Below are 14,050 nucleotides of genomic sequence, written 5' to 3' on the forward strand. Positions count from 1 at the left end.
CTTTCCTCTCTCGGGCCGGGCATCTCGGGCTCTTTCTCGGACGCGGGGGGCGGCGCGGGCCCGGCGGAGGGAGGGGCGGCTCGGCGCCCGCGGTTTCCCGCCTCGGGAATGCCCACAGCCGGAGGGAAGCCGTCCCCGGGGAGTAAGCGCTGCTGTCCCGGCCGCGGGAGGAGGCAACTTTGAGGTCGGGTTTCCCGCGGCCCCCGGCGTCCTGGGGCCGTGAAGGGTCGGGCAGGTCTCGGTGGCCGCCCCGTCCCTGCCGCCGGGGCCGAGGGGACCGAGACGTGTGGCTTTCTGCCCGCCCGCAGGTCGACAGCATGTCCTCCTCGGGCCCAGCTGCAGAGGGAGAGGGAACCCCCGCCCAGCCCGCGTCCGAGAAAGAGCCCGAGATGCCCGGCCCGAGAGAGGAAAGTGAAGAGGAGGACGAGGACGACGAGGAGGAGGAAGAGGAGGAGGAGGAAGAAAAAGGTGGGAGAAAAGTCGCGTCTCTGGTGATGGATTTCACAGAAAACCGTTTTCTTGCCTCCTTTTTTGCGCCTGGAGACGCTGAATCGGAGGGATCTCTGGCGAGAATGTTGGCGAGATTTATCCCTTTTTGGTGTTGAGCAGTGGCAGAGAATTGGTGAATTCCGGTTGGTAGAAAATAGCTGTTAGCGTTGTTATTTACGCATTTGGGAGTTGCGGTTGACTTGTGGCCAGCAATCGGCGTTCGTAACGTTTTCGTCATTTGACAGGACGTTTCTAAGTTTCAGATCTGTTTTTAAGACTTGTTTGTTGGCTTTTGAAGTCGCTAGGGTTGCTGTTTTTAATTTCATCTTCTGCTAATTTAAGTACAGGTGTTTTGCCCTTTGAAGTTCTTGCGAGGTCTTTCATGAAACCACACATGCAGACGTGAAGACGTTATTCATGCTAGTCCTGGAAATATTTTGACAACTTTTCATGCATCTGCTGAACTTCAGCAGAGGCCCTTTGCAGAGGTTCGGGGGAGTTCACTCTCACGGGGAAACACCAGCGAAAGCTGTTGCTGCTCGAGAAAGTAGTTAAATACGAAAGCGGTGAACTGTGAAAGAGCTCCGAAACCGGTCTCAGTTTTGGAGTTGCAGGAGTGCACTGTTAACCATTATTTGCCTGGAGGCCTGAAGCAGGAGGACCTTACCGGATGCGGGACTGATAGAGCATCACTTTCTCCAACATGCACGGGGCACTACCACTTCCGGGTATGCCAGGTTCCTAAAATGTTTTCCAGTCGCTTAAAAAAATCTGTATCACAGTTCTCTTAGCGTCCTTTGATGATATTAGGCCAATCCAGGTTGGTTTAATATGTGGCTCCAGCCAAACTTGGGAAGAAGTTTGAAGTGTTCTTTCCAGACCCGGGTTTAAGTGTCCCATTTCTTTTAAGCCTCAGCCAGCCCCAGGTCAGCATTTTATACCTACGATCTGGGTTGAGATTACACGGCATGCCTTTTTGTTTGTTAGAAGTGGTAGGTGCTCTGAGATCGGAGCATTTCCACATTTAAGTACTGAAGCGGTTGGAGAAAATTATAAATTACTTTCAAGTTATTCACAATACAATAACTAAAAATTGGCTGCAGTATCTCAACTATTAGTCCAGAATTTTCTGAGTGTTTTTACCTCCGATTTTTTGTTTGTTGTTTAGTCTCTTTTTAAAGACCCAAGTTTCTATACCACAGGGATGATGGATTCCTCTGTCAGGAAAAAAATTATAGAAATCGTGAAAAAATACTACCTGTGGCTGATACAGTAATGCTTAGGGGCCAGATGATCGTTCAGAATGCGATTTTTTTTTTTTTTCCCTCCAGAATTACCCCCAAGGAGTTCTGTAGTTGTTCTAATTGATTATTGTTTCCTTCCTTTGACGTGTTTGTGGAGCAACTAAAATTGTGAAGGTTTTTAGCCCAGTCAGCCCTGAAAATTTGACTGTACTCCTGGGGCATCTCAGAAACAGGACAGCGCAGTCTGCCAAAGAAGAGTGGACTTGACTTGGGTGGGGAGGGGCTAGTATGAAAGATGACTCTTAGCTTTGTGTCTTTGGCAGCCCAGCTGACAATATTACCATTTTCTGGAAAACGTAATTCACACAGGTGAGCAAGTGTGGAGAGGATTCGGAGTTCTGTTTGAGCGCACGGAGTTCGGTGCCTGGAGGACACGAAGGGGAGCTGTCCACTGGCGGCTCTGACAGTTGATGTGAAGCTTAGAAAGCTCTTGACTGGATGCAGGTCGGGAGAGTCATTAGCTCATACATGGTAATCGGAGGCAAGCAAATGGTTTAAGTCCGTCAGGGTTTCAGCAGCAGGATAACAGGGATTGCTTTAGAGTGTGTTTTCTTCCCTCTGCACACCATTGCCAGAACATACCTGCTGGAATCCCTTTATCCTTACTCGTTTTTTCTGCGCGGATCCTTACGTCTCCAAATCTTTCAAAGCCACCTCCAAATGTTTTGATCGTTTTTCCTTAATCCAAAAATAATTACCGTCTTCAACTCGGAGAACTTTTATTTGTATCTTTCCTAAGGTGTGTATCACCTTCTCCTTGGAGTATATTTGTGACTAAACACCACCAGTAGACGTGATGTCTTTCAGGATATTCAGTATCTTCATCATCTGTTCATCCCCCTGCCCCTTAGTATCTAGTGAGGCTTTGCACAAAACAAGCATTCAGCTGAATGAATGAAAGGACTTTCAGTGATAGAGTGTTCTCTTTTTTATCTGAATTTGTGTCAGTGGGTGTAAATCATTTAAGTTTAAAGGTTTAAGTTTTTAAGTATATGTTATATGTCTTTTTTAATGTTTTTAAATGTTTATGCATTTTTTTTTTAATGTTTATTTTGAGAGAGAGAATGCATGCACAAAGAGAAAGGGTGAGAGAGAATCGCAAGCAGGCCCTCTGCTGATGAGCCCTACTTGGGGTTCGATCCCAGGAACCATGAGACTATGACCTGAGCCAAAATCAAGAGTCAGACGCTTAACCAACTGAGCCACCCAAGTGCCCCTGTAGCCTTTTTTTTTTTTTAAAGCAGTCCACACCATAAACAGTTTAACTTTTTTTAGAATGATTTATGACCACTGTTATAAACATTTACTGAACTACAAAATAATGTCCTCCCAGTCAGTTGCAGTAAATGTGAACTTGTAGAATTTTGCCCTATTTATAGCAACATTAGGCTGCTCTGCCTTAGCTAAGGTCCTTGTTTTTCTTTCGTCAGCTTGCTGAATTATTGCTTTCTTTGTATGTTTTTTGAAGTTCTTATAAACTCAGCCCAAGCTAGCTATTTGATGATGTACCATAAACTAAATTGCAATCAACAGAATTAGGTCTAATTAAAGAGTCGGCCTTGGTGATAGTTCACAAAGTGACTGGACTTTCATTAGCAATGATTGTAGTTGAATAAAAGTTTTTTGCTTTCTGATCTTTTTTTTAAACTGGATCCCTTGTGACTTGCCAGGCAAATAAAATGTTACTCTAAAAAAAGATTTCAGTGATGTTGTTAACTTACTATTTTTCATCTCTCATTTGCTTCTCAAAACCATGCTCAGGAGAAGAGTAAAGTATTAGAGATTTCTTCAGTTTTTCCTTATATGTTTATCCAATAAAATTAGTATGTTCTTTAAGCCTCTGGTTATTTAAGAAGTATTAAATTAATTTCTAGAAAAGAGTCTGATCGTGGAAGGCAAGAGGGAAAAGAAAAAAGTGGAGAGATTGACCATGCAAGTCTCTTCCTTACAGAGAGAGCCATTTACAATTGCACAAGGTAAGTTTATTCTGTTCTTTTCACTTTACACTAAAAATGTTTAAATATCAAAATTATGGTCAGCAGTGCTCAGTTTTTAGTGTTTACTAAGTAGTTATGTATTAATGGTATAATTTCATTTAGTTTGCCCTATTGAGCAAAAGCTATAAATAAATTATGCTGTAAAAATAACCATCATTAAAATAACTGTAAATCTATTAACACATAATAGTGCTTAACTTTAATTATCACGGTGTGTTTTTTCCTAGGAAAAGGACAGAAACTTTGTGAAATTGAAAGGATACATTTCTTCCTGAGTAAAAAGAAAACGGATGAACTTAGAAATCTGCATAAACTACTTTACAACAGACCTGGCACAGTTAGGACCTTTTTTATGTCTTTAATCTAGTAACATATTTATGTATTGCAATACTGTGCAATAGAAGCATATAATTTTAGTTCTGGAAAGGACTTCAGCAATCAACTAGTTCAGTTTCTGTACCATACAAATGAACAAACTGAAACACACATTTATTAAATGATTTATCACAGAATACATAGTTGGATATTAGCAGTTAGGATTGTAATATCCAGGCTTTGTAGTATAGTTTTTATGCCAAACTGAATTTTTTTAATTGTGGTGATTTTAGTGATCTTTAAATGTATTAGAAGAAATTTATTTTGGGAAGGTTTCCAGCTATTCAGAAAAAATGATAAAGTGTAATTGTATCTCATTTTGAGCAAATATCTGATAAATTAGGTGGTAATTCTTTGGGGATTTGTTAAAACAAATCTATTTCATATAATTGAGGAAACTGCTTTCGGTTTTGCAAGGACAAAGTGAAGTTTGATGTTAGAATCTTGTGTGTTATCTCATTTGATCTCACTACAATCTAATTTACACAAGTCTCATTACTGTTAAATCGTATAACTTTTGGATTTTGGAGGTCTTCTGTTCTTTTCAAAAAATAAAATCCATGACTCTCTCATATAAGAAATAAATATTACTAGTAATGTGTATTATTTGGGGAAAGGATCTTTTTTTAAGAAGTGACTTTCCACATCCCCTAATACTGTCAGATAACATTTAGTTGTAGTTCTCTAATTGTCAATAAAAATTCCCAGATGGAAATTTGTTCAATTCAAATTGTTATTTTTAAAGAATTAAATTTTTAAGCCTTTTATAACGTTAATATTTGAGTGACAAATACTATTTTCAGTTGTGAGTTAAGAAATGTTGAATAAACCAATACTATAACTGGGAAACAGATTTGAAAATACAAATGTTGGCTTTGAATTTTTCTTATGTACATTACTGGGTAATAAATAGCATTAATAATAAAGGAAACATTTTCAGGTGTCCTCATTAAAGAAGAATGTGGGTCAGTTCAGTGGCTTTCCATTTGAAAAAGGAAGTGTCCAATATAAAAAGAAGGAAGAAATGTTGAAAAAGTAAGTTATTTTTACATGTATTGTGTTTTGATCAATGTATTTTGAGTTAATTTTTAAACCTTTAAATAAGACCATCCAAACATTTTTAGTGGACTGCTAATTCTTTGCTTTTAATGCCAAGATCTTAACATTCTTTGTAGCTATTAACTTGGGATATTCATTAGTTTCCCATAAGTAGTTACTGTTAAGATTATTGAAAACTCACATTAAAAAATGCTTCTATTTCTTAGAAGCATACGCAAATAAGTCATTCAGACAGTTCAAAATTCAAGTCTTGGGAATAGAGTGAAAAATCCACCACCCTCCCTCCTTTATCTCCCGCCAGCCTTTCTGTTCCCCCAGCTTGTAGGTACCATTTAAACTATTTTGAAAAAAATCAATTTGATGAAAACATGTTCTTTGCCACAATGCAAGCAAGATGATATATTCTTAAGAGCTTTTGTTTATTAAATCCTTCATAGTTTAAAAATAGTAAATAATAGAGATGATTATTCCTTCATCACAGTAGGAGTGCTGAGGGGAAAATCTAGTGTTTAATCACTAACTATGTTTGGCTCCATAGCTCAGGGGTTAGAGCACTGGTCTTATAATCAACCAGAAAAATTAAGTCCATGAATTTTATAGTATTGAAAACTTCTTACGTTATTTTCTAGTGAATTGACTTAGTTTATTCCTTTACTACCTTTAAAACTTAATTGGTAGGGGCACCTGGGTGGCTCATTCGGTTAAGTGTCCAACTCTTGATTTCATCTCAGGTCATGAACTCCTGGTTCATGGGTTTGAGCCCTGAGTTGGGCTCTGCACTGGTATCTCGGAGCCTACTTGAGGCTCTCTCCTCTCCCTCTCTCTGTCTCTGCCCCTCCCCTGCTTGCAAGCACGTGCTCATTCTCTCTGTCTCTTAATAAATAAACTTTAAAGGGGTGCCTGGGTGGCTCAGCCAGTTAAGCATCTGACTTCAGCTCAGGTCATGATCTCACAGTTTGTCGTTCAAGCCCCATGTCAGGCTCTGTGCTGACAGCTCGGAGCCTGGAACCTGCTTCAGATTCTGTGTCTCCTCTCTCTGCCCCTCCTCCCGCTCATGCTCTGTCTCTCTCTGTCTCTCAAAAATAAATAGAAATGTTTAAAAAAAATTTTTTTTTTAATTTAAAAAGCTTAACTGGTAAATAGTGTTTTCAATTTATTAATAATCCTATCTGGTTGTATTTTATACATTAATCAAGATTATTAGGAAACATTAGATGCTTTTTTTTTTTTTTTTTTAAAGGAAGGACTTATTTTTAACTTACTTATTTTGATAGAGAGCACGGGAGGGGCAGACAGAATGAGAGAGAATCCCAAGCAGTCTCCATACTGTCAGTGCAGATATCAGGACCGTGAGATCATGACCTGAGCTGAAGTCAAGAGTCAGATGCTTAACCAACTGAGCCACCCAGGTGCCCCCTGGGTTGGATGTCTTTTTTTTTTTTTTTTTTTTTTTTTTTAATGTTTGAGAGAGAGCATAAGTGGGTGAGAGACAGAGAGAGAGGGAGACAGAATCTGAAGCAGGCTCCACACTCTGAGCTGTCAGCACAGGGCCCGATGGTGGGGCTTGAACCCATAACCGTAAGATCATGACGGGAGCTGAAGTCTGACTTGACTGACTGAGCCACCCAGGCGCCTCCCCCCTGCCCCCATGCTTTTTTTAATGTTTGTACCTGAGCGACTGTGGTTAGCTATTGCCTTTATGTTGTGGAGAATGTTTATAAACTTTGCTACATAACAAACTTGGTTTCTTTCATTTTCTGTTTTAGGTTTAGAAATGCCATGTTAAAGAGCATCTGCGAGGTTCTTGATTTGGAGAGATCAGGTGTAAATAGCGAACTGGTGAAGAGGATCTTGAATTTCTTAATGCATCCAAAGCCTTCTGGCAAAGTGAGGACCAATTTTTACTATTTCAGTAATGAGTCAGTTATAGTCTGTCCTTCCTTTCTTTTTTTATGGAACAGTTTAGTTTGTTAGCGGCATTGCTTCTCAACATTCAGTAGTGTCTTCTGCTTTCAAAGAACATGCACCAGTTTCATGATAGAAATAACATAGGAGGCATATAGATTTGTCTTCTTATCAGATACAGAAGATAGAAGATTAAGAAAAATAATTATTAACTAAGTTAATGTCAAATGGACAGAAATACAAACTAAGTATTCAGGGTTTTATATCTAGAAGGAACTGGAAGAACAGAAACAGGTTGAATTGAGGGTGAGGTGTTAGGCTGGATGGGGAACATATGCAACCTTCAACCAGGTGAGGAAAGATAAGATGGGCATATAGAACTGGGTATTTTCTAGACACTGGAATAATGGTTGGAAGTAAAATGGCCTTATACTTTCCCCCACTCTTCCTAAAATTCAGATTAGGTTTGCCTTAATTGTTTAACATAGGACTCGTTACTGACTTCAAATGTCTATTAAAGTATTACTTACCTGACTTTGCACTTTCAGTTTAAGTCTGTCAGTAAATATTTTCATAATCTTCCTCATTTTGATAGCAAAGAAATTGTGGAAAATTCTAGAGGACCTAGGAGTTTAGGGGAAAACCATCGGTGAGGGAGAGGAGAGGGCATAAGGATTAGGAACCAGAAAATAGCTCTGGAACTTTGGTTTTATTTGCTCTTGGTATGATTTACCATTAGCTGGAGAAAGACAGATAAAGAATATTTTTGTCATATAGCTATAAATCCAAGGGCTATGGTGGGGGTTTTTTTGGTTTGGTTTTGGGGTTTTTTATGTGTTTTGAATTTGGTTAAAAATGAGAGATTCCCTATTTTTTAAACTTTTACTATGGACAGACCTGTACTACTTAAGAATTTCATGTGACAAATTGAATACCATTTTCCCAGAAGCCATTCAGAAGTTGTTTAGGTTTTGAGGGATATGTTTACATTCTTTTAATCAGTGATTTTGAATGTGTTGGTTTTAAGACCCAATTACCCTCTTAAAAATTAATGAGGACTCCAGAAGCTTTTGTTTATGTGGGTTATTTTGATATTTACTATGTTATAAAGTAAAACTGAAAAAATTTTATTTATTTTTTTGAAAAAATTTTAAATACCAGTAAGCCCACTACATGTTAACAAAAGTAATGTATTATATGAAAAATACACTTTCAACAAAACTAGAAGAATGGCGTTGTTTTATATTTTTCCAAGTCTCTTCATGTCTGTCTTAAAAGACCGCTATATTGTTATTTGCTCTGGATTTCAATCTATCGCACATTGTTTTGCTTGAAGTATGTAAAGAAAATCCAGCCTTACCCAGTATGTAGTTAGAAAAAAAGAGTGTCTTTAAAAACTTTGACATAATTATGGATATTCTCTGACAGACCACCAGAACTCCACAGTGGTAGTTTATTAAAGGTTAGTTGTAATGTGGTCTCTGAAACCAACATTCACCAGGTGGAAATTATTGGTTTTTTCAATTGTGTAGATCTTCCAAATGTTGGCACGTTTCCATTAAACACTGTCAAAAAGTCATTAATTAATAAAATCACTGTCTCATCAGAAAAACCTTTAGGTATTAGGAGGCTGTTAAGTTCATGGTTATGGACGTGAATTTTCCATATGAAGTTTTGAAATTTATTATTGGCAATAAATATCATCAGTTATTTTCTTTAAAGGGACAGGCTCACGTTCATTTTGAGAACGTGTCTTTTAAATACCTAAGTCTGAAAAGGCATACTTTGACGGTTCTTTTACAAATGGTGTTTCATGAAAAAGGTGGCTGGCTCAGCTCCCAGCTCAATTGTGCAAGTGCTTTTTCTTGAGAAAACCAGTGAAGTTCAGTATGTGGCAAACGTGTTTGAGGTGTACCTCCCATTTTGTTACCCAGATGTCATAAAGTCACGTACTTAGAGGTTGAGAGTTAACATCACTAGTATTTATTGATTCATCAAGGACATTCTAAAACACCTTTTTCTTTTCACTTCTAGTGTGTGGTTATGAGGAATATAATGACTCCTAGCAGTTTGCTGCCTCTGCCTTGATTAGTACTAAAGTGCCAGCAATTTTATAACCATCTTTGCTTTTGCAGTCAGTACAAATATCAACACAGTGAAGAGAGAAAATAATGTCTTGATGTTATCATGAAAATAATTTTGATACTGTGGGCTTCTAAAAGGGTCTCAGGAAACCCTATGATCCATGAACCGTATTTTGAGAACCACTCTTTCAGTCTTTCTTATGGAATCTAACTCTTGTATCCACTTTTCATATCTGCTTCTGCGATGATTACTTCTTAATCTATTGATATCAATCTCAAGTTATTTTCTGTACTACCTACATTTTTGTCATTTAATAAAAACACTACAAACTCATTAGTAACTAATTTTTGTCCCCATAGTAGTAAAATTATTGAATTAACATTGTTTTACTATCTTTTTTTTGTTATACTTCTAGTTTGATTATTTTTCAGATTTTGTTTCCAACAAGTGATGATGCTGTTGACACTGGGTTCTGGTTAAGGTTTAACTGTTTTTAGGACCAGTACAGGAAGGCTCTAAAATACTTATATATTGCTGCTTCTTTATTTATCTTTGGAAGTTGCATTTTCTTGATTGGTTACTTGAACGGTTTAACATTCTTTCACTTTCCTGTGTAGATTATTCTGCACCCATCCAGTCTTCTCCTTTACTAATTCCTTATATAGATTATATTCTTACTGCCTGTATCTGGTTCCTGAACTGAGATAGTAAGGGATACCACACTTTTCTAATATATTTGAGTCCTGGATTTCATATATTGATTGAATAGGGAGTTTGGACAGTCAGAGTCACCTTTTCTCCAGAATTTATCCAAATGGATTTGGTTCCTGGTACTAGCTGGTAATTGTAACAGGTTGTATAACAAGGATATCCGTATACGTTCAAGGAAGTTTCTTTATAGAAACTTACAGAGAACCCCCTCTGAGAAATATCATTGGTCTACTAACTTAATTTTTTTTTTTATTTTTTTTTAATGTGTATTTATTTTTGAGAGAGAGAGAGAGAGTGTGTGATTTAGGGGAGAGGCAGAGAGAGAGCGAGACACAGAATCTGAAGCAGGCTCTAGGCTCTGAGCTGTCAGCACCTGAGCCGAAGTCAGATGCTTAACCAACTGAGACACATAATCACTCCATACTAACTTAAAATTTCTGAACTGACGTAGATTGGCTGTAGGCCAGTCAGCCTCTCGGAAGAATAGGTTGTTTGGGCAGCTAGAGGCTATCTTATGAATTGTACATAACCTGAGAACAGAACATACACAAAACAGCCACCTTATTCTTAATTTTTGTGTAGGTGACAGTGACCCCTAGACTGGAAGTTTCTAGGAGAGAAAGAACCTGCGGTTCTGCCAACTTCATGAAAGACAGTGCCTGCAGTTACCACTAACATTTATATAACTGTATATCATAAGGTTATGTTCTGGGATTTTCCTTACAATTTCTGCTTATTGCAGAAAATAACAGGAAAACATAAAAATAGTAGATACCTATAATTTCGGAAATAATTTTAATTCCTCAGTGTATATCTTTTCAGATCTTTTATGCAAGATTTTATGGTTTTCAATTTCAGAAGTTAGCAAATACTCCCCCAAGAAAGCATTTAAGAATTAAATTTGCTGGTTAATATAATCAAATTGTTTCTTCACATGGTCTCTGCTTTTTAAATACGCGTGCTTTAATTGAATATCAAAGTAATAGCAGTACATGTATTTTGTGTTTCTTAATTAGTTTCATAATTAACATACCCAACACTAATTGCATATTTAGAGTCAATGAGAATATAAACCTGACATTAGCAAAAGTAGAGCCCAGAGGTAATATGAATACAAACTATATAGTTCATAAATTCAGGATGTGTAAAGTGAGGTTTTATTTCCTTTATGGATGGTTCTAGTCTTTGATTAGAGCATCCCCTAAAGCAAGAAGCTCCTCTGGCATAGCCATTAATGCTTACAAGGAATGAAATGAATTCTGAGTCTAACTCAAGATATTGCCCTTGACCACATGTAAGTAACTCTCTGAGCTTAATCTAGTGTGTACTTGGGCATCTAATCCTAGTCAGAACACAGAGTATGTATTTCAGCATTTGGAAAGAGTCTTGCCTAAGTGTGAGAACACAAATGAAGGGGTATTGGTAGTTCAGACAGAAAGATTTACTTGATACATTAAAGATGAATTGTTGTCTGTAAAGCTGCTAAGTTTGGCAATATCCCCTGAGATAGGAACAAGAAGAATAACTGAGTTGAGAAGTAGTTACCAAAAATGATTCACTTGGAAATATAATAGCCCATTGTTGTTATCTTTATTGTACACAGCCATTGCCAAAATCTAAGAAAACTTCTAGCAAAGGCAACAAAAAGGAACGGAACAGTTCTGGAATGGCAAGGAAAGCTAAGCGAACCAAATGTCCTGAAATTCTGACAGATGAATCCAGCAGCGATGAAGATGAAAAGAAAAACAAGGAAGAGTCTTCAGATGAAGAAGATAAAGAAAGCGAAGAAGAGGTAAAATGTTGGGTGTTTGTGGGTTTTCTCATTTCTTTCCATGGGAGAGTTAAATATTCCTGTCTTATGACAGGTATGGCCAGAAAACAGATTCTAGAAACTATCTACCATATTGGTTGTTTTTAGTTACAAAGACAGAGAAATAGTTAAGTATAAATTCTTTCCCTTTTGGAGCTTTTGGTTTTATGGCCATGTGAGAGCTTGGGAGTTGGAAGAGTGAGGTTGGTGTGGGCTGGACTTGAACTGGACCTTGAAGATTAGAGTAGATCAGTGGGAAGTGGAAGAGTGCGTGCACGGAGCCATTTTATTCTGTTTTATGTAGAAAGCAAGGGGTTTAAGAACCACCAGTTTTTCTCAACTCATTGGGGATGATTTAATGATCATAATAGCATTTGAGTTTTATTTGGTGGGTGGGCAAGTTTTGTACCACTTAGGAATCCCTGCCATTTTCTTTTACTTGGGAATATCAGTAAAATTTTGAGAGCATTAAGTTTCCCAAGTGAAACTTGAGGAAAAGGAGAGCTCTGAACCATTTAAAGAGTTAGCTTATACCCTTTCCTTGGTATGTAGCTTCAGTCAAGGAAGTGACTTCTTATTATTGCTAATAATGTTTTGATAGAGACTCTTTTTTACTTTGTTTTGGTGTCCCCTTCAGTGGTCAGAATTTGCTCTGTAAGTTGGGTCATCTCCTTTGTCTTATTTAGGGACTTGATTAATTGGCTTGACTTTTGGACCAAGATGATTCTTTTTTGTGGAGGGCTATCTGGTGCATTATAGTATGTTTGCCCACTAGAGGACAGTAGCACCCCCGCCCCAACTTCTAGTTATGAAAATCAGAAATATCTGTAGACATTGCCAAATGTCCCGGTGGGGCAGGGGGGGAATCACCTCCAGTTGATAACTACTGGATTAGAAGGAATAAAGATGTGATGAACTGAGTGTGTATTTGTTTTTAGGTACTTAAATCCATGATTATTTTAATGTCAAATTTTTAAAGATTTCTATAAAGCTAAGTATAAAGTGCTTCATAACTTAAAAAAGAATATTACAAATCTAGCAGGTGTTTCATAATATATTTTTGGTGTGAAGGAAGATGAATAATCTTAGCCCTAAGGTTTTTATGGAATGATTTTAAGGACATTAGGAGGGAAGCATGTTTATATGTGGATCTATAATAATAGCAATTTTGCAGTAATATTCTTCAACAAATTTTGGGTTACGACTACATGTATTCACTATGCTTCCTAAAACCTTTAAAAAAATTTTTTTTTTTAATTTTTTTTATGTTTATTTGGTTTTTAAGAGAGACAGAGCACAAGTGGCAGAGGGGCAGAGAGAGAGAGGGAGACACAGACTCTGAAGCAGGCTCCAGGCTCTGAGTGGTCAGCATGAGCATGAGCTTTGGAAACAATCTAGGTACAAATTCCAGCTGTACCTTCGAGAATGATTTTGGGCAGATTACTTATAAAGTCTATACCTCAGCTTCTCATTTATAATATGGGGTTTATGGCAGTACCAGTCTTAAAGGGCTGTATTAAATGACTTTATTTAAAGCACTTAGGAGCAGTGCTTGGCACAGGTACTGTATGTAAGTATTAGCTGCTACTATTACTTTTGTCATATGTAATATTCCTAAATTTAATTTTCCTGCCATTTAATGACTAAGGTGTAGGTTAAAAAGTGAGGGTATTTTATACTCATTTTCACTTGTTTTCCAGGTTACTGTCCCATTGTTCCAAATAGAATTCTTTGAATCTTGTGAATATAAATGACCCCTGATTGATTTGTAATCATATTGGTTCCTGGATAATGATCACAAGTGGAACTTGTCCTAATTTTAAATCAAAGCCTTTCTACAGTGTCATTAAAAAAGGATTTTGTGCTAGAAACCCAGGTTAAATGGTGAAAAGCCATGTAGGAGAAAAAGAAAACTAACAAACTTCATAAAATACAATCCAATAGAATCTGGACTGAGAATTGCTTTTTTTTTAAATTTTTTTCATTTTCTGATAAGTCTCCCTCCAACCACCATACAATTATTCATTGCTCTAAAGGATATTTCAAATTTAGGACTATACTCCTCAAAAACTTTATTACTGATTCTGTTCCTGTGAAAGGCTCTGATTGCCTTTGAAAGGTAAGTACTAGCAACAGGAGCAGTATTTCTCTGGTAACTGTGTTTTCCCTTACTCTTTCATTTTTTCGAGGACTGAGATAAGTGGCAACCTTGTTAGGGACTTCATAAGTGGCAGTATTTTTGATTATTATTATGAAAGGACCTCTTTTTTAAGAGGTCATAAAGAAGATTGATAGGTTGATTGGAAAAGTTGTGG

General features: G+C 37.5%; 1 protein-coding gene across 2 annotated transcripts in view; it reads left to right on the plus strand.

The window, feature by feature from the left end:
• Nucleotides 1–14,050, plus strand: part of DEK (DEK proto-oncogene) — a 30,515-nt gene that overhangs the window by 612 nt on the left and 15,853 nt on the right. The window contains exons 1-7 of one of the 2 annotated variants that reach the window (XM_049654994.1): nucleotides 75–184; nucleotides 309–468; nucleotides 3,668–3,769; nucleotides 4,018–4,127; nucleotides 5,106–5,200; nucleotides 6,991–7,111; nucleotides 11,529–11,717. In XM_049654994.1, coding sequence (XP_049510951.1) covers nucleotides 318–468; nucleotides 3,668–3,769; nucleotides 4,018–4,127; nucleotides 5,106–5,200; nucleotides 6,991–7,111; nucleotides 11,529–11,717 — 768 coding nt within the window. In that variant the 5' untranslated portion in view covers nucleotides 75–184; nucleotides 309–317. Of the gene's footprint in view, nucleotides 1–74; nucleotides 185–308; nucleotides 469–3,667; nucleotides 3,770–4,017; nucleotides 4,128–5,105; nucleotides 5,201–6,990; nucleotides 7,112–11,528; nucleotides 11,718–14,050 lie in introns of those variants that run through there. The other variant, XM_049654993.1, reaches the window with a different exon arrangement.

Source organism: Panthera uncia (assembly GCF_023721935.1).
Source record: "Panthera uncia isolate 11264 chromosome B2 unlocalized genomic scaffold, Puncia_PCG_1.0 HiC_scaffold_25, whole genome shotgun sequence".
Classification (NCBI taxonomy): domain Eukaryota; kingdom Metazoa; phylum Chordata; class Mammalia; order Carnivora; family Felidae; genus Panthera; species Panthera uncia.